At 49.0% G+C, this 20,243-nt stretch overlaps 2 protein-coding genes and 1 long non-coding RNA gene across 4 annotated transcripts in view; 2 read left to right on the plus strand and 1 right to left on the minus strand.

Annotated features, from left to right (window-relative positions):
* Window positions 1-6,775, minus strand: part of TTC38 (tetratricopeptide repeat domain 38) — a 34,350-nt gene extending 27,575 nt beyond the window's left edge. For both annotated transcript variants that reach the window (XM_074003543.1, XM_065521994.1), the window contains exons 1-2: window positions 6,134-6,775; window positions 5,873-5,961 (exon numbers count right to left, since the gene is read on the minus strand). The gene's annotated coding sequence lies outside the window, so the exon portion shown is untranslated. The remainder of the gene's footprint in view (window positions 1-5,872; window positions 5,962-6,133) is intronic.
* On the plus strand, window positions 204-5,172 carry LOC141407822 (uncharacterized). Its single transcript, XR_012418626.1, has 2 exons — window positions 204-806; window positions 4,531-5,172. It is a non-coding gene; the product is annotated as an uncharacterized lncRNA (long non-coding RNA).
* A 4,759-nt stretch (window positions 6,776-11,534) lies between the features above and the next one.
* Window positions 11,535-19,404, plus strand: PKDREJ (polycystin family receptor for egg jelly). Its single transcript, XM_015456965.4, has one exon. It carries the CDS (start codon window positions 11,750-11,752, stop codon window positions 18,503-18,505), a length of 6,756 nt encoding a protein of 2,251 aa, XP_015312451.3. The 5' UTR covers window positions 11,535-11,749; the 3' UTR covers window positions 18,506-19,404.
* The last annotated feature ends 839 nt before the right edge of the window (window positions 19,405-20,243 follow it).

Here is a 20,243-nt window from a genome sequence, read left to right on the forward strand (position 1 = left end):
CCTGGAGGCCCGGCCGGACTCTCTGTAACGCGACGGGTGCGCGGCCTCCCCTGCCATTGGGCTGCAGGAATCCGGGCCAGGCTGGAGGGGCGCGTTGGTGTGAGCCCCCAGTGCACGCGCCTGCCCCGAAAGGACTGGAGCCTTGGGCAAGAGGGCGGGGACGCGGACCTGGAGATGCCCGCACCGCGGTCCAACCCCCTCCCCTCGCCAGGGGCTTCTCCCTGCAGGGGACCCTCCCGGGGAGGCGGCTGCTGTCAGGGTCCCTTGAGAGCAGGGAGCCCCGGGACAGCGGTCACTTTCAAGATTATGCCGTCGCGGTCGGCAGCCACACGCGCGCGCACGGCACACATTCATTTGGCGTTCGGGGCAGGCTTCACTGAGTCGTCCCGCCGCCTCCCATCCTCCCTTCTCAAGGATTTGCCGCAGAAAAATCGCTGTCTCCTGCAGTAGCGGTTTCTCGCTCTGGGCTGGCCCGGTCCAGCCCGAACTCTGCCATCAGCCACACACCAGCCCCAGCCTAATGGGCTCCCCTAGTTTAATCTGCCCCCGCCCCAGGGTGCACGAATGAAGGGCGTAGACCAAGTGCAGGGGCAGATCTGGCCTTTATTTAAAATGTTGATATTTTGTTCATCATGGACTTTTTGCATTAGTTTTGATTTTTGAAATATTTCATTGAAATATTTGTTTTATGTGAGAGCTGAAAAGATAAAACTCTTAGAAGAAAACAAGTAAATCTTCATGGCCTTGGATTTAGCAATGGATTCTTAGATGTAACACCAAAAGGACAAGCAACAACAACAAAATAGGTAAGTTGGACTTTGTCAAAATTAAAAACTTTTCTGTATCCAAGGACACTACTCAGGAAACCAAAAAGATTAACACAATGGGAATAAATATTTGTAAATCATATATTGGATAAGAGTCTAGAATCCCGAATATATAAAGAATTCTTGGCCGGGCACAGCGGCTCACGCTTGTAATCCTAGCACTTCGGGAGGCTGAGGCAGGAGGGTCACCTGAAGTCAGGAGTTCAAGACCAGCCTGGCCAACATGGAGAAACTTCATCTCTATTAAAACTACAAAAATAGGCCGGGCACGGTGGCTCACGCTTGTAATTTCAGCACTTTGGGAGGCCGAGGTGGGCGGATCACGAGGTCAGGATATCGAGACCATCCTGGCTAACACGGTGAAACCCCGTCTCTACTAAAAATACAAAAAATTAGCCGGGCATAGCGGCGGACACCTGTCATCCTAGCTCCTTGGGTGGCTGAGGCAGGAGAATGGCATGAACCCCGGGGGCAGAGCTTGCAGTGAGCCGAGATCACGCCACTGCACTCCAGCCTGGACGACACAGCCAGACTCCATCTCATTTAAAAAAAAAAAAAAAAAAGTACAAAAATAGCCAGGCATGGTGGCGCATGCCTATAATCCCAACTACTTGGGTGGCTGAGGCAGGAGAATTGCTTGAACCCGGAAGGTGGAGGTTGGAGTGGGCCGAGATTGTGCCACTGCACTCCAGTCTGGGCAACAGAGCCAGACTCCGTCTGAAAAAAACAAAAAACAAAAAGAATTCTTACAACTCAACAGCGAAATGACAAACAGCCCAAATTTAAAGTGGGCAAATAATTTGAGGTGACAGTTCTCCAAAGAAGACACAGCTTTCACAGTGTTTTCAAGGTTCATTCATACTGAAGGAAGGCAGACACAAAAGGTCACACCTGTATGACTGTATTTACATGCATGTCCAGAATAGGCAAGCATAGAGACAGAAAGAAGATTGGTGGTGACCAGGGACTGGGCAGACGGGGATGGTAACTCACTGAAGCCTTGAACTCCTGGCTCCAGCAATCCTCCTGCTTCAGCCTCCCATAAATGGTTACTTTTATGTGAACTTTACCTCAATAAAAGAGAATTTGTCTTGATTATTGAGTTTTTGGTGCCCCTCCACCCTTAAATTTTGCACTTGAGCTGAGTACCTCCCTGCTCCCCCACCTGGTTGGTGAAAGTGAAGGTGGCCAATCCTCAAGCCTCTGATATTCCACTCCTGCAAAACCAAGGGGCCCCAAGGGGCCAAGAATAAGGGTGGCAAGGAAGCCTTGCAAAGAGCCCAGTGAGGGCCCCAGGCACTTGCCAGGCACCTCCTCCAGGTTACCACAGGGTGGAAGTTGCAGAGGCCAGCAGGGACAATGTCTTTGGAGACCATCGCAGGGGTCAGGTATGATGTGACAATTTCCCTCCCCTTCCGCTCACCACTGCTGCGTGGCAGGGCTTTCCTGGGAGCACCTGACCTGTGCTCCTGGAGGCCAGGGACCCAGAAGCTGGTGTCCGCCTGTGGCAGCGGCTCTGAGGGACAAAGGGGTGCAGAAGCTGCGGTGGGGAAGGCCACACTCCCGGCTGGTCAGGAGGAAGGGTGCCCATGCTTCCTCTGGCCTAGGTGTGGCCTTACAGGGGGGAAAGAGAGCAGGAAGCAGGACTTTGCCCAAAAGGGTTGTGTGGAGGGTGGTGGGCTGTTGCAGGTGGGCCAAAGATCTGCAAACCCTGGGCTGAAGGATGTCTGGGAAGCCCCTAAATGCGAGACCACAGATGAGAGGCCTTCAGTGAGACCCTCAGAGTGGCCCTCTGAAGAGCCTAACACGCCCTCCAGGGAAGGGTCAGTCCTGCAGGTGAGTGCAGCCAGACGCCAGCAGCAACACAAGTGTCAGCCAGGTCAGATCTCTCCTCGCCCCCACCCCCTTCCTCTACCACTTCCAGCCTGGCGGCCAGAGGCAGCCTGGGGAGAGGGCAAAGGCCCTGGCTGAGGAGGGGAGAAGTTAATGAGCAAGGATGTATTCACTTCACTGTGTATTAGTCAATAGAATTCTGACTAGTACATGGATTCAACTAGTACATGGGCTGAAGAAAACTTTATTTATTTTTATTTTTTGAGACGGAATCTCACTGTCACCCAGGTTGGAGTACAGTGGTGCAACCTCGGCTCACTGCAACCTCTGCCTCCCAGGTTCAAGCGATTCTCCTGCCTCAGCCTCAGAGTAGCTGGAGTAGAGGCGCACGCCACCACACCCGGCTAATTTTTGTATTTTTAGTAGATGGGTTGTCACCATGTTGGCCAGGCTGGTCTGGAACTCCTGACCTAAGGTGATCCACCCACCTCAGCCTCCCAAAGTGCTAGGATTACAGGCGTAAGCCACCGTGCCCAGCCAAGGAAACTTTATTTTAATCAAACGTGAACCAAGAACTTTTTAGCCAAGGAGTGGGAAAGAACTAGGCTGAGGCAATGCATGTGCCTGAGCAGGGGTTTGTGGGGGATACATAAATTCTTTTCATTAAAATGTAACATCTGTTTACCCAACATAGTGGTTACAAGAGTGAGAAAACCAGTCCCAGGGTGCTTAGCACCATTATTTGTAATGGAAAAATATAGACAGCAACTTTGACAACCACCAGTAGGAGAACAGATGAACTCTAGTATACAGCCTTAGTAAAATACTCAACAGTCATGAAAATGAATAAACCAAAGCTACATGAATCAATGTGATCTTTATAGCCTGTAGAAGAATATATGCAATATGATGGCATTATGGAAAGTCTAGTAACGTGCAAAACAGTATACTGCTAATAAACTTGTCCCTACGTAATAAAACAATAAAGAAATGCAAGAGAATAAAAACTAGACCTATGTTAATAGTTACTCCTGGGAGGAGGCTGGGGATCCTCCCTTGAAGGATACACTGAGGCTTACAGTCCTATTGGAATTGTTTTATTTCTCTAGCTGGGGTATGGGCGTATGAGTAGTCTTTATTCTTTTTTATATCTTTTTGTAAATCTTAGATAGTTTATCATCAGTAAGAAATACCCTTTGCTCCTCCCATTTCTCCCTGGCTACTGCCACACCATGTCGGCAGAACTTACCCAAAGAATTGTATGTGGTCATCTCCACCTCCCTATCTTCTTCCCATTTCCCCCTCAGTTCACTCCACTCAAACTTTTGCCCCACCACACCACTGACACTGCTCTTGTCCAGGACACCAAAGATGCCCTGTTCCCAAATTCAGTGGCCATTCATCTCTCTGACCTCAGCCACATCGGACATGGCCAGCCATGCCCTCTTTCTTGAAACCCTCTGGCCCTGGCTTCCAGGACTGCCCCCCACCACCTCCCTGCTCTCCTGCCTTACTGCCCTCCTCCTCCAGCTCCACTCTGGTTGGAGCTTTAAATATAGGACTCCAGGGTCTGTCCGCTTCTCCATAGTGCCTCCTCCCTATGTGACCACTGAGAACGCTAATCTGTCTTCAGTCCTGGCATTTATTTCCCCTACCCTAGTCTGCTCTGGCTGCCATTACAAAATACCACAGACTGAGTGGCTTAAACAATTTATTTCTTATGCTCTGGAAGCTGGAATCCAAGATCAGGGTGACAGCACGGTCCAGTTCTTGGAGAAGGCCTTCTTCCTGGTTTGCTGACTGCTGCCTATTTATTTATTTATTTATTTATTTATTTATTATTTGAGATGGTGTCTTGCTCTGTCACCAGGCTGGAGTGCAATGGCACGATCTCGGCTCACTGCAACCTCTGCTTCCTGGATTCAAGCAATTCTCCTGCCTCAGCCTCCTGAGTAGCTGGGACTACAGGCGCACACCACCAGGCCCAGCTAATTGTTTGTATTTTTAGTAGAGACGGGGTTTCACCATGTTGGCCAGGATGGTCTTGATCTCTTGACCTCTTGATCCACCCACCTCGGCCTTCCAAAGTGCTGGGATTACAGGCATGAGCCACTGTGCCTGGCCAGACTGCTGCCTTATGTTTTCACATGGTCTTTGTCTGGCATATGCATGTGCATGGTGGTAGAGGGGGGATGTTTCTCCTCTTCTTATAAGGCTGCTGATATAGTTTGGCTGTGTCCCCACCTAAATCTCATTTTGAATTCCCAGGTATTGTGGGAGGGACCCAGTAGGAGGTAATTGAATCATGGGGGCAGGTCTTTCCCATGCTGTTCCTGTGATTGTGCATAGGTCTCATGAGATCTGATGGTTTTAAAAAGGGGAAGTTTCCCTGCACAAGCTCTCTTCTCTTGTCTGCTGCCATGTGAGACATGCCTTCCACCTTCCACCATGATTGTGAGACCTTCCCAGCCACGCGGAACTATAAGTCCAATAAACCTCTTTCTTTTGTAAATTGCCCAGTCTGAGGAATGTCTTTATCAGCAGTGTGAAAATGGACTAATACACCCACCATAAGTGCCCCACCCTCATGACCTAATTAACTCTAATTATTATACCACCCAAAGGGTACACCTCCAAATACCATCACGTTGGCAATTAGGGCTTCGGTATATGAATTCGGGGGGGCACATTCACTCCATGGCACCCCTAAATACCAGACTTGGATCAGAATGACCAACAGGAAACTGCTGACATGTGACCATGTTTGATCTATCAAAGCAGCAACTTCCTGAGATCACACCTAATAAAGAGCTCTTCCTGACAGGCACAGGGAGTCGTCCTCGTTTGCTCTTTTTCACTCACATCTGGTGTGCAGGGCCGGTTTCATGGGTGTGCACCCGGGCAGTCACATTCGGTCTCACACATAAAAGGGCCCTGTGCTTGCTTTAATGCTCTGCTGTAGCTGTCCAGATATTCTAAATAACGCTCGAATGAGGAACAATGCATTTTCCATTGGCAGAGGGCCCCCCAAATTACATAGCTGGTCCTTCTGACATCTAATCCATTAACCAGTGCTATCTTTTCCACACACAAACCCAAACCAAGCCAAGATCAGCTCATGGACGCACCAGCTGACCCTCCAACACCCAGGCCTGCCCCTTCCACTTCACTGGGCCCTCCTCATTGGCCTACCTTCTTCCCCTCTTGCTTACCTTCAGTCTGTTTCCCGACAGCACGGTGATGCTTGCAAGATGGAAATCAGGTCAGGCCCCTTTGCTGCTCAAAACCCTCCAAAGGCTTCCTAGTCCACATGAGACAAAATCCAACCGTGTTAGTTACCATGTCCTACAAGCCCCTGCCTACTTTGTCTTTGGCCATCTCTCCAATTACATTTCCCCCACTCACTATCCTCCCCCTAACCCCAGACACACTACTAATCTCTCTCCTGCCTGTCTCAATGCTTTTGCACGTACAATTCCCCCTGCTAGTGAGAGGTGACAACGTGGTAGCAGCCCTCGGCGCCTCCTCGGCCTCTGCGTCCACTCTGGCAGGGCTTGAGGAACCCTTCAGCCCGCCGCTGCACTGTGACAGCCCCTCTCTGGGCCAGCGGAGGCCGGAGCCGGCTCCCTCTGCTTGCGGGGAGGTGTGGAGGGAGACGCCGAGCGGTAAACGGTGCTGCGCGCGGCGCTCGCGGGCCAACGCGAGTTCCGGGTGGGCGCGGGCTCGGCGGGTCCTGCGCTGGGAGCCGCCGGCCGGCGCCGCCGGCCCGGGCAGAGGGGCTTAGCACTGGGGCCAGCAGCTGCAGAGGGTGCGCCCTGTCCCCCAGCACTGCCGGCCCGCCCGCGCCACGCTCAAATTCTGGCCGGGCCTCAGCCGCCTCCCCGCGGGGCAGGGCTTGGGACCTGCAGCCGCCATGCCCGAACCCCGCTCGCCGCGCCGTGGGCTCCGCGCGGCCCAAGCCTCCCCGACGGGCGCCGCCCCCTGCTCCACGGCGCGAGGTCCCATCGACCGCCCAAGGGCTGGGGAACGCTGGCGGGCGGTGCGGGACTGGCAGGCAGCTCCGCCCGCGGCCCTGGTGCGTGATCCACTAGGCGAAGCCAGCTGGGCTCTTGAGTAGGGTGGGGACTTGGAGAACTGTTAGGTCTAGCTGGAGGATTGTATATGCACCAATCAGCACTCTGTGTCTAGCTCAGAGTTCGTGGATGCACCAATCAGCACTCTGTATCTAGCTAATCTGGTGGGAACTTGGAGAACTTTTATGTCTAGCTGGAGAACTGCAAAGGCACCAATCAGCACTTTGTGTCTAGCTCAAGGTTTGTAAATGCACCAATCAGCCCTCTGTGTCTAGCTCAAGGTTTGTAAACACACCAATCAGCACCCTGTCAAAAACGGACCAATCAGCTCTCTGTAAAATGGGCCAATCAGCTCTCTGCAAAGTGGACCAATCAGCAGGATGTGGGTGGGGTCAGATAAGGGAATATCTGATAAGGGAATAAAAGCAGCCCCCCCCCCCCCCCCCCCAAGCCGCAGCTGCAACTACGGGGGCAACCTGCTTGGGTCAGTTTCCAGGGAAGGGTTGTTCTTTTGCTCTGGGTATGTGCTGCCTTTATGAGCTGTAACACAGTGAAGATCTGCAGCTTCACTCTTGAAGTCGGTGAGACCACCAACAGCTCCAAACCAGGAATGAACAACTTGGATGTGCCACCTTTATGAACTGTAACACTCACTGTGAAGGTCTGCAGCTTTACTCCTGAAGTCAGGGAGACCATGAGACCACTGGAAGGAATTAACTTTGGATATGTCCAAACATCAGAAGGAACAAACTGTGGGACACACCATCTTTAAGAACTGTAACACTCACTGTGAGGGTCTGCGGCTTCATTCTTGAAGTCAGCATAGCCCAAGAACCTACCAACTGACCAATTCTGGACACACTAGGAATGCTATTCCTTATCTCTTTTCACAGCTTGCTCCCTCACTTCATGCAGATCTGTGGGCTCAGACAGCATCTCCCCAGAGGCCTATCCTGACTCTCATAGCTCATTCCTATTCCTTATTTCTTACCCTGCCTTACTTTTCTTAATACCACATTTCACAGCTGAAATCACACACATTATGTCTTGGCCTAATTACTTCTGATCACTCCCACTATAATAGAAAACTCTGTAAGGACTGGGGCCAATGCCTAAAAAAATGTGTAGCATGTAATAGGTGCTGAAGAAATGTATGGAATAGGCTGGGCACAGTAGGCTCACACCTGTAATTCGGCACTTCAGGTGGCTGAGGGGGGAGGATTACTTGAAGCTGAGTTCAAGACCAGCCTGGACAACATACGGAGACTCTATCTACCAAAATAAATAAAGTTAGCTGGAAGTAGTGGTGTGTACCTGTAGTCCCAGCTACTCAGGAGGTTGAGGCAGGAGAATCACTTGAGCTCAGGAATTGGCAGCTGCTGCAGTGAGCTGTGATGGTGCCACTGAACTCCAAACTGGGTGATAGAGGAAGACCCTGTCTCAAAAAAAAAAAAAAGAAAAAAAAAAAAGAACAGGGGACACTAAGAAAACAAAGTGGTAGACCTAAATCCAACCATATCAATAATCATGTTAAATGGTGATGGTACAAATACTTCAATTAAAAGGCAGAGATTGACTGGATTTAAAAAAAAAAATCTATTACATGTTGCCTACAAAAGACCACTTTAAATATAAAGAAATGAGTAAGTTGAAAGTAAATGAATGAAAAAAAAATGCCATATAGACAGTAAGCAAAAGAAGGTTAGTGTGGCTATTTTAACTAATATCAGGTAAATTAGACTCTGAAACAAAGATTACTACCAGAGATAATGAGAGAAATTTCATGCCCAGATACGGTGGCTTACGCCTATAATCCCAGCACTTTGGGAGGCTGAGGTGGGTGGATCACTTGAGCTCAGGAGTTCGAGACCAGAGTGAGTAACATGGCAAAACCTCATCTCTACAAAAAATACAAAAATCTGCCAGGCGTGGTGGCACATGCCTGTAGTACCAGCTACTTGGGAAACTGAGGTGGATCACTTGAGCCCAGGGAGGTTCAGGCTGCAGTGAGCCGTGACCACATCATTGCATTCCAGCCTGGGCAGCAGAGTGAGACTCTGTCTCAAAAAAAACAAAAAACAAAACAACAAAAAGAGAGACATTTCATACTGATAAAAGGAGCAACTCATCAAGAAGACAACCACGAATGTGTATACATTTAATAAACAGAAGGCCAGGTGAGGTGGCTCATGTCTGCAAACCCAGTACTTTGGGAGGTGGAGGGGGGATGATATGGTTTGGCTCTGTGTCCCCACCCAGATCTCATCTTGAATAGTACTCCCATAATTCCCATGTGTTGTGTCGGGGGGATTCAGTGGGAGATAACTGAATCATGGGTTAGTTTTCCCCATATTGTTCTCATGGCAGTGAGTAAGTCTCAGAAGATCTGATGGTTTTATCAGGGGTTTCTGCTTTTGCATCTTCTTCATTTTCTCTTGCCACTGCCATGTAAGAAGTGCCTTTCGGCCAGGCGCGGTGGCTCACTCCTGTAATCCCAGCACTTTGGGAGGCCGAGGCAGGCAGATCACAAGGTCAGGAGATCGAGATCATCCTGGCTAACATGGTGAAACCCCGTCTCTACTAAAAATACAAAAAATTAGCTGGGCAGCGCCTGTAGTCCCAGCTACTTGGGATGCTGAGGCAGGAGAATGCCGTGAACCTGGGAGGTGGAGCTTGCAGTGAGCTGAGATCGCACCACTGCACTCCAGCCTGGGCGACAGAGCGAGACTCTGTCTCAAAAAAAAAAAAAAAAAAAAAAAAAAAGAAGTGCCTTTTGCCTCCTGCCATGATTCTGAGGCCTCCCTAGCCATATGGAACTGTAAGTCCAATTAAACATCTTTTTCTTCCCAGTCCTAGGTATGTCTTTATCAGCAGCATGAAAACAGACTAATACAGTAAATTGATAGTATTAGACTGGGGCATTGCAAAAATATACCTGAAAATGTGGAAGCAATTTTGGAACTGGGTAACAGGCAGAGGTTGGAACAGTTTGGAGGGCTCAGAAGAAGACAGGAAAATGTGGGAAAGTTTGGAACTTCCTAGAGACTTGTTGAATGGCTTTGCCCAAAATGCTGATAGTGATATGGACAATAAGGTCCAGGCTGAGGTGGTCTCAGATGGAGATGAGGAGCTTGTTGGGAACTGGAGCAAAGGTGACTCTTGTTATGTTTTAGCTAAGAGACTGGCAGCATTTTGCCCCTGCCCTAGAGATTTGTGGGACTTTGAACTTGAGAGAGATCATTTAGGGTATCTAGTGGAAGAAATTTCTAAGCAGCAAAACATTCAATAAGTGACTTAGGAGCTGTTAAAAGCATTCAGTTTTAAAAGGGAAACAGAGCATAGAAGTTTGAAAAATTTGCATCCTGATAATGTGATAGAAAATTCCATTTTCTGAGAATTCAAACCAGCTGCAAAAATTTGTATAAGTAACAAGGAGCCAAATGTTAATCCCCAAGACAATGGGGAAAGGTCTCCAGGGCATGTCAGAGGTCTTCATGGCAGCCCCTCCCATTACAGGCCTGGAGGCCTAGGAGGAAAAAGCGGTTTTGTGGGCTGGGCCCAGGGTCCCCAAGCTGTGTGCAGCCTAGGGACTTGGTGCCGTGTGTGTGTCCCAGCTGCTCCAGCTGTGGCTGAAAAAGGCCAATGTAGAGCTCGGGCTATGGCTTCAGATGATGCAAGCCCCAAGCCTTGGAAGCTTCCACGTGGTGTTGAGCCTGTGGTTGCACAGAAGTCAATAATTGAGGTTTGGGCACCTCTGCCTAGATTTCAGAAGATGTATGGAAACACCTGGATGCCAGGCAGAAGTTTACTGTAGGGGGAGGGTTCTCATGGAGAACTTGTGCTAGGGCAGTGCAGAAGGGAAATGTGGGGTCAGAGCCCCCACACAGAGTCCCTACTGGGGCACCGCCTAGTGGAGCTGTGAGAAGAAGGCCACTATCCTCCAGACCCCAGAATGGTAGATTCACCAACAGCTTGCACCATGAGTCTAGAAAAGCTGTAGACACTCAACACCAGCCCATAAAGGCAACCACGAGGGAGGCTGTACCCTGCAAAGTCACAGGGGTAGAGCTGCCCAAGACTATGGGAACCTCTTGCATCAGCATGACCTGGATGTGAGATATAAAGTCAAAAGAGGTAATTTTGGAGCTTAGGATTTGACTGCCCCACTGGATTTCGGTCTTGCATGGGCCGTATAGCCCCTTTGTTTTGGCCAATTTCTCCCATTTGGAATGGTTGTATTTACCCAATGTCTGTACCCCATTGTATCTAGGAAATAACTAACTTGTTTTTGATTTTTTTTTCTTTTTTTTGAGACAGAGTTTCATTCTTGTTGCCCAGGCTGGAGTGCAATGGCGTGATCTTGACTCACTGCAACCTCCACTTCCCGGGTCCAAGCGATTCTCCTGCCTCAGCCTCCCGAGTAGCTGGGATTACAGGCATGCACCACCACGCCTGGATAATTTTGTATTTTTAGTAGAGATGGAGTGTCACCGCACTCCAGCTTGGGTGACAGAGAGACTCCATCTCAAAAAACAAGCAAGCAAACAAACAAAACAAAACAAAACACAAACCCAAGCCAACTAGAAAGAAAAGAGCAAAGCAAACCCAAAAAAAGAAACCGAAAGTCAGACCTTCCTGGGCACCCAGGGATCTCGCAGTTCCCTACTGATCTCCCACGCTGTGACTGGCTTTCCCAAGGGTTCCTGCTGAAGCCCCTTGTCTGTGGTCTGCACGGGGCTGAACTGCCCTCCTGAGCCATCCTGACCCTCGGCCTGCACACACTTGGGGACGGAGAGGGGAGGGGTACCCACAAAGCCCCCAGTGCCGACTGACCCCCAGCTCCGAGGTCACAGCTGCTCTCTCGGACTCTCTGTACGTGGGACCCCTCTGTCCGTGACCTTCGACGCCCGAGACCCCCACTGTCCCCAAGACCCCCACTGTCCCCGCGACCCCCGCGGCAGTTGGGCGCGCCTCGCGGCCTCCACGGCGCCTCCCGGCTTCTCCCGGATCGGCGCCATGAGGCCTGGGCCCGCTCTCCTCCTTCTGGGCCTGGGCCTGGGCCTGAGCCTCGGCCGCCTCCCGCTGCCGCCGGCTCCTCGCGAGGCGCAAGCCGCCGTCTCCGGGGCGCCCGGAGGCCTCCTCCGGGGCGCCCAGGGCCTCGGGGTGCGCGGCGGCCGCGCCCTCCTCAGTTTGCGGCCCAGCGCGGTGCGGGCGGGCGGCGTGGTCCTGAGCGGCCGCGGCAGCCTCTGCTTCCCCCGTGGAGGGGCCAGGTGGCGCTGGTACTGCCTTGTGTTGCGCGTCCTGCTCAGCGCCCAACGCCTGCCCCGGCCCGCCGCGCCCACGCTCGTCGATCTGCAGCTCACGGCGCGCGGCGGTCGCCTCTCCCTGACGTGGTCCGCGCCGCTACCGCGCTGGCCCCGGCGCTTGGCCTGGACCTTCCGCCTGCGGCTGCTCGGACCCGGCGCCGCCCGCCCGGGCTCCCCCGCGATCCGCGTCTTCCCGCGCTCCGCCGCGCCGGGTCCGCGGCCCCAACCGGGCTTCGTGGCCCGCACCGAGTGCCCCACAGACGGTCCCGCGCGCCTGATGTTGCAGGCCGTCAACTCGTCCCGCCACAGAGCCGTCGAGTCGTCCGTGTCCTGTCAGATAAACACCTGCGTCATCCAGCGCGTGAGGATCAACACGGACCAGAGGGGCGCCCCCGTGCGCCTGAGCATGAAGGCGGAGGCCACCCTCAACGCCTCGGTGCAGCTGGACTGCCCGGCCGCGCTTGCCATCTCCCAGTACTGGCAGGTGTTCTCAGTACCCGCCGTGGGCGACGCGCCCGACTGGACGCAGCCCTTGGATGTGCCCCAGCTCGAGATCAGGAAGAGCCCCATGTTCATTCACATCCCCAGCAATTCGTTACAGTGGGGAGTGTATGTGTTTAATTTCACGGTGTCCATCACCACAAGGAACCCCAAGATGCCCGAGGTGAAAGACTCGGACGCCGTCTATGTCTGGATTGTCAGGAGTTCCCTGCAGGCGGTGATGCTTGGCGATGTCAACATAACAGCTAATTTCACAGAGCAGCTGATTTTGGACGGGTCCACATCCTCGGACCCGGATGCGGACAGCCCGTTACAGGGACTCCAGTTCTTTTGGTACTGTACCACAGATCCCAGAAACTACCGTGGGGATGGAATAATCCTGGGGAGCAAGGAAGTCTGTCACCCCGAGCAAGCCACTCTGAAGTGGCCCTGGGCCACCGGCCCTGTACTGACACTTTTGCCAGAAACACTTAAAGGCGACCACGTGTATTTCTTCAGAATGGTGATTCAGAAGGACTCTAGGACAGCTTTTTCTGATAAGAGGGTCCACATGCTCCAAGGACCAAAAGCCATAGCCCACATCACATGTATCGAAAATTGTGAGAGAACCTTCATTGTCTCTGATAGATTTTCTTTGTTTCTAAATTGCACAAATTGTGCAAGCCGTGATTTCTATACATGGTCAATTTTGTCTTCTTCAGGTGGTGAGATGCTATTTGATTGGATGGGGGAAACTGTAACAGGAAGGAATAGTGCTTATCTGTCTATAAAAGCTTTTGCTTTTCAGCATTTTTTAGAAGCTGAGTTTTCAATTTCTCTACATCTAGCAAGTTGGAGTGGAGTTACCTCAGTCTTCAGGCATTATTTTATTATTAACCATGGCCCTCAAATCGGAGAATGCAAAATTAATCCAGCTAAAGGAATTGCACTTATTACTAAATTTGTTGTACAGTGTAGTAATTTTAGGGATAAGCACGTCCCTCTTACATATAAAATAATTGTTTCTGATTTGCACAGTGTTGGTGAAATAAGTTCAGTAAAAGAGAACACCCTGGGGACCATCCTGTACTTGGGGCCTCAGTCCACATCACCCCCTTCCTTTCTCCCTGTTGGTATGGTGGCTAATCAATATGCCTTGAAGATATATGTCCAAGTCTATGACTCTCTAGGAGCTTTTTCTCAGGTGACTTTGCATGCCACTGCACAAGCTCCCACCGACAAAAATTCATCAAAGACTGTGTTGAATCAGTTACTCAGTTTCACCATGGGACCAAGTTCATTGCTGTCTACTTTGATTCAAAAGCAGGATTTTTTACCTGCAGGTTACTTACTGTATATAGTAGCTTCCATTTTGAATAACATGAGAACTGAATTACCTCTACAAAATGACAGAGTCAATCTCCGAAAACACCTCATCAATCAGTCTTTCCTTCTTCCTGTAAGCACTGTGGTAGAAATTGGCCAGGTAGTCATGACTATTACCAAATTAACCCAGAAACCCTCTGAATTCACTTGGGATGCTCAGAAACGTGCCACCATGAGGATATGGCAAGCAAATCAAGCCCTACAAGAGTATCAACAAAAAGATAAACGCTTTCGATCTGAACAAATAGAAATCGTGAGCACTGGAATATTAATGAGTTTGTCTAATATTCTTAAAATGACTTCTCCTCACCAAGTGGTTAAAGATCCTTTCTATGTAATAGAATCTTTATCAGACACAATACTGGCTAATAAAGTGCCAGGGAACAAAACCACCTCAATGAGAACCCCCAATTTCAACATGTATGTCAAGAAAGTTGAAAAGTGGGGTGTTACCCAGGTCTTCAGAAATGAGAAACACTGCAGAAATTGTTTTTATCCAACACTCAATGTGAGCAGTGTTCCTGGTCTCTCTGTGAATGCTCCCATTTCCACAATGTTTTGTGATTTCACAAATGACCCCTTTCCTTGGTTAAATGATCAGGAAAACACTTCGGTACAGGTGTTTGGATTCAGAATGACAGGAGTTGCAGATAATGGTAGTGTGCTAGAGATCACACCTGATGTAGCGGAAGTGTACCTCGTCAGGAAAAACTTGACCTTTGCAGCTTTTAATCTCACAGTGGGACCCAACGGAGATGTTGATGGGTCCTCAAAGACGACGACAGGTGGGTTTAGCTTTCAAGTGGACAGCAGAGTGCTTAGGGAGGTGCTGGTCCACATAGTGACAGAAGTGATGGTGCTGTTCATGGTGTTGGTGTACACAGGCAGTCAGATCACTCCCACAGCACTGGTCGCCACCTTCCTGGTGCCTCATGACATCCCCCCAGTTGCCAGCCAGAGTGCCCTGTTTGACCCGGCCTGCACAGTGAAGAAGGCCCGTGTAGTCTGTCTCCCCGTGTCCCTGCTGCAACTCATAGCTCAGCACAGCCACTCTCCCCACTGTACTGTATCCATAGTTCTGCAGGCACCTCATTTTGTCATGAAGCCTAATGACAAGCTAGTGAGAATTTCTATTTTCAGCATCCAGTGCTTGGACATGTATGGGATCCAGAGTGAATGGAGAGAGGGTTACTGCGTTCTTGGTAAGAAGACCAGCTGGCATGACGTGCACTGCATCTGCAAGAACATAGTGAGGGCCAGACGACAGCTGGGCACAGTCGGACTCACCAACATTCACCTGCATACCCACTATGTGATGGCCAAGGTGATTGTGATCCCTAATCCTGTGGATCTACGGTTAAACATCATCAAGAGCCTTCACCGAAACCCTGTGACCCTCTTCACTGTGCTTTCCATTATTCTCTTATACGTGATCCTAGCTTTTTGGGCCTTATACAGGGATGAAATTGACGAGCATCTTCGGGGACATGTGATAGTTCTACCAGATAATGACCCTTATGATAATTTATGCTACTTGGTGACTATTTTTACAGGAAGTCGTTGGGGGTCTGGGACCAGGGCCAATGTCTTTGTGCAACTTAGAGGAACTGTGAGTACCAGTGATGTGCATTGTTTAAGCCATCCACATTTTACAACTCTCTACCGAGGTAGCATCAACACTTTCCTCCTAACAACAAAAAGTGACTTGGGGGACATCCATTCCATCCGTGTGTGGCACAACAACGAGGGTCATTCGCCTAGCTGGTATTTAAGTAGAATCAAGGTGGAAAATCTGTTTAGCAGGCACATTTGGCTGTTCATATGCCAGAAATGGCTTTCTATTGATACCACTTTGGACAGAACATTTCACGTTACCCATCCAGATGAGCCTCTGACCAGAAAAGACTTTTTCTTTATAGATGTGAGTAGTAATCTCCAGAAAAACCACATGTGGTTCTCTATTTTTGCTAGTGTTGTTGCTAAAACATTCAATAGGCTCCAGAGATTGTCCTGTTGTTTAGCAATGTTGCTAAGCTCTCTTCTTTGTAACATTATGTTCTTTAATCTAAATAGACAAGAACAAACTGAGTCAAGAGAGAGGAGGTACATGAGATCAATGATGATAGGAATTGAAAGTGTCTTAATTACAATCCCTGTGCAATTATTAATAACTTTTTTGTTCACCTATTCCCAGAGGAAACCTCAAGCGGATCTAAAGGAGGTATCTCCTCAAAAGCATCCTCTAATGTCAGAAGCAAGTGAGCACTGGGAAGAATGCTTAACAAAATGGCATGCTTATGAAACTGCTAAGGCACACCCCAGGGAGGTTGCAAAACCTGCATCTAAAGGAAAGCCCAGGCTTCCAAAGGCTTCTCCTAAGGCAACCTCCAAACCCAAGCACAGGCATAGGAAAGCACAAATCAAGACCCCAGAGACCCCCAGGCCAAATACAAATTCCAATAACAACATAGAAGACAATCAGGATGTCCACTCCAAAGAGCATCCTTCCCAACAGGATCTCCAGCAGCTTAAGAAAAAACCCCGGATCGTCCTGCCTTGGTGGTGTGTTTATGTTGCATGGTTTTTGGTTTTTGCTACTTCTAGCATATCCTCATTCTTCATCGTATTTTATGGACTGACTTACGGCTATGACAAGTCAATGGAATGGCTCTTTGCATCTTTTTGTTCATTCTGTCAGTCAGTTTTTCTGGTGCAGCCATCTAAAATTATACTCTTGTCAGGCTTCAGAACAAATAAACTCAAGTATTGCAAAAACCTTTCATGGTCAACCAAGTATAAATATACTGAGATCAGGTTGGATGGAATGAGAATGCATCCAGAAGAAATGCAGAGGATACATGACCAGATTGTCCGAATCCGAGGCACGAGGATGTACCAACCCCTTACAGAAGATGAAATCAGAATATTCAAAAGAAAGAAGAGGATCAAGAGAAGAGCACTCCTGTTTCTGAGTTACATTCTAACTCACTTTATCTTTCTAGCCCTTCTGTTGATCCTTATCGTCCTACTACGTCACACTGACAGCTTTTACTATAACCAGTTTATTCGTGATCGGTTCTCTATGGATCTTGCTAATGTGACTAAGCTAGAAGACATCTATAGATGGCTAAACAGCGTGCTGTTGCCTTTGTTACACAATGACCTGAATCCAACATTTCTTCCTGAAAGCTCATCTAAAATCCTTGGCCTTCCATTGATGAGGCAAGTGAGAGCAGAATCTAGTGAAAAAATGTGTCTACCTGCCGAAAAGTTTGTGCAAAACAGCATCAGAAGAGAAATTCATTGTCATCCCAAATATGGCATTGACCCAGAAGACACAAAAAACTATTCTGGCTTTTGGAATGAAGTTGATAAGCAGGCTATAGATGAGAGTACCAATGGATTTACTTATAAGCCTCAAGGAAAGCAATGGTTGTATTATTCCTATGGACTACTACACACCTATGGATCTGGAGGATATGCACTCTATTTTTTTCCAAAACAGCAGCAGTTTAATTCCACACTGAGACTCAAAGAACTTCAAGAAAGCAATTGGCTGGATGAGAAGACATGGGCTGTGGTTTTGGAATTAACGACTTTTAATCCAGATGTAAATCTGTTCTGTAGCATTTCAGTCATATTTGAGGTCTCTCAGTTAGGAGTTGTCAACACAAGCATATCTCTGCACTCTTTTTCACTTGCTGATTTTGACAGAAAAACTTCAGCAGAAATCTACTTGTATGTGGCCATTCTCATTTTTTTCTTAGCCTATGTTGTGGATGAGGGTTATATCATTATGCAAGAAAGAGCCTCCTATGTGAGAAGTGTGTATAATTTGCTCAACTTTGCTTTAAAATGCATATTTACTGTGTTGATTGTGCTCTTTCTCAGGAAACATTTCTTGGCCACTGGCATAATTCAGTTTTACTTGTCGAACCCTGAAGACTTCATTCCCTTTCATGCAGTTTCTCAGGTAGATCACATCATGAGGATAATTTTGGGTTTCCTGTTATTTCTGACAATTTTGAAGACCCTCAGGTATTCCAGATTCTTCTACGATGTGCGCCTGGCTCAGAGGGCCATCCAGGCTGCCCTCCCTGGCATCTGCCACATGGCATTTGTTGTGTCTGTGTATTTCTTTGTATATATGGCTTTTGGTTACCTGGTGTTTGGTCAGCATGAATGGAACTACAGTAACTTGGTTCATTCCACTCAGACAGTATTTTCCTATTGTGTCTCAGCTTTCCAGAACACTGAATTTTCCAATAACAGGATTCTGGGGGTCCTGTTCCTCTCATCTTTCATGCTGGTGATGATCTGTGTCTTGATCAACTTATTTCAGGCTGTAATTCTGTCTGCATACGAGGAAATGAAGCAGCCTGTGTATGAAGAGCCATCAGATGAAGTGGAAGCAATGACCTATTTGTGCCGTAAGCTGAGAACCATGTTCAGCTTTCTGACCTCACAATCTAAGGCCAAAGATGAGCCTGAGTTCTTTACTGACATGCTGTATGGGCAGCCAGAGAAGAACAGCCGCCGTTATCTGGGGCTGAAGACCAGAAACATCAACGGGAAGAAAATGGTTTACCTTGTTGTTTGATAGATGATGGTTTCATGAGTCACAAGCGTTTCCCCAAATGCTGAGTCTGTGGGATTAAGGGAATTAGGGAGTGTCAGTGGCTTAGTCATGCTTTCTATTCATGTCCTTCACAAGGCACATCCCCTACATTTGGAAGAATCCCCAATCTTGGCCTCTGCTCTTGGGAATGTAAAAGTTGGTGTGGTGTAGCATCTGGGGAGACAGCAGGATCACAGTGTGCGATTCCTGGACTGATTTCCTTTTAGAGGGGAGTTATGTGACTCCCTGTACAAGGGCAACCCTGTTTCTTTGGTGCCTGCAATTTAGCGAAGGCAGAGCCACTGGTTTTGAGAACCAGATTTGAGAGAGGGACCTGGCCAGGGTGGAGCATTGTCTGGGTGTTTCTGTGCTTGACCCACGTTGGAAGCCGATGGCCTGTTGCTCCTGACAGAGCCCCAAACTCCTTGGCCTTGCTGGGAGGCCCCTTTGTAGATCAGGGCTGCCGAGCCTCCCCTCCTCTTGGTCCATCTGGGCTTAGGGCCTCATGGGGAGTTCCAGGGCTTGCTTCATGCTTGGGAATGCAGAAGTGGTGCTTCTCATTTATTCTTAAAGCTACTGGTAGTTAAAGTAAAATTCAGTAACATTTTCTGACCAAGACACATGTTTTTGTTAAACAACAAAAAGGTGTATATGGGTTCACATTGAAATATGTCTATATGTTGAATATAGCAACATATGCATCTAGGATTTGGGCATTTGGTTATTTATGGTGTGCCAGACTATTTAGGAATAAGGAAAATGTGGTTTATCACTTCAGGGAAACAAGGGCCGGTAGCTGTACTATTTTCACTCAGAAGCATGTTCATTTATGTAGATGCCACTAGGCTTTATCAGAATTAAATGTGAGATTTCTTCTTTGAGCCTTGCAGTGATTTCTGTGTGAGGGGCATATACACATATAGCTCCTGCCCTCAAAGTGGAGGCCTAGAAAAGGGGGACAACCAAATGAGATGGGTGGCTGCTTTGTACCCACTTCGGTGTCCCTGTCATCTTCAGCTGCACTGAAATAGCCATACCACACTAGGCCCCTGCAGACACACATAGACTCCTTTCGTCGTTTCCTTCGAGGGGACGCCTAGACCTGGGCAGAATGTAGCTCTGTCTCACTTGTTGCCAGGTGGGAAGATGAAAAGGTCTCATGATTCACCCAAGGCCTCACACAGTTAGCAAGGGTCAGAAGGTCACATGGGGGCTGGGCGCAGTGGCTCACACCTGTAATCCCAGCACTTTGGGAGGCTGAGGTGGGTGGATCACTTGAGGTCAGGAGTTCAAGACCAGCCTGGCCAACATGGCGAAACCCTGTATCTACTAAAAATACAAATATTAGCCGGGTATGGTGGTGGGTGCCTGTAGTCCCAGGCACTCAAGAGACTGAGGTAGGAGAATCACCTGAACCCAGGAGACAGAGGTTGCAGTGAGCCGAGATCTCGCCACTGCACTCCAGACTGGGCAACAGGGCGAGACTCTATCTCAAAACAAACAACAAAAAAGGAGGTCAGATGGGGATTTTCTAACTTCCCTGGTGGGAAGGCCATGGGAGTGGTCTGGCCCACACTGGCCCACTGCTTCCGACTGGGGCACATGTTCTTGAGATAGTGCCTCTCTTAACCACCTGACTTCTGAATGGATTGAGAAAAAGGGTCAGCAGGTGTCCACATGATTACTTTTTACTGATAGAGGCTGGTTGCAGTCGGGTCAA

The sequence above is a fragment of the Macaca fascicularis genome, chromosome 10 (genome assembly GCF_037993035.2).
Source record: "Macaca fascicularis isolate 582-1 chromosome 10, T2T-MFA8v1.1".
Classification (NCBI taxonomy): Eukaryota; Metazoa; Chordata; class Mammalia; order Primates; family Cercopithecidae; genus Macaca; species Macaca fascicularis.

Bases quoted from the DNA above. Each gene is read 5' to 3' on its own strand.
- PKDREJ (XM_015456965.4), top strand. From the start codon at position 11,750: ATGAGGCCTGGGCCCGCTCTCCTCCTTCTGGGCCTGGGCCTGGGCCTG.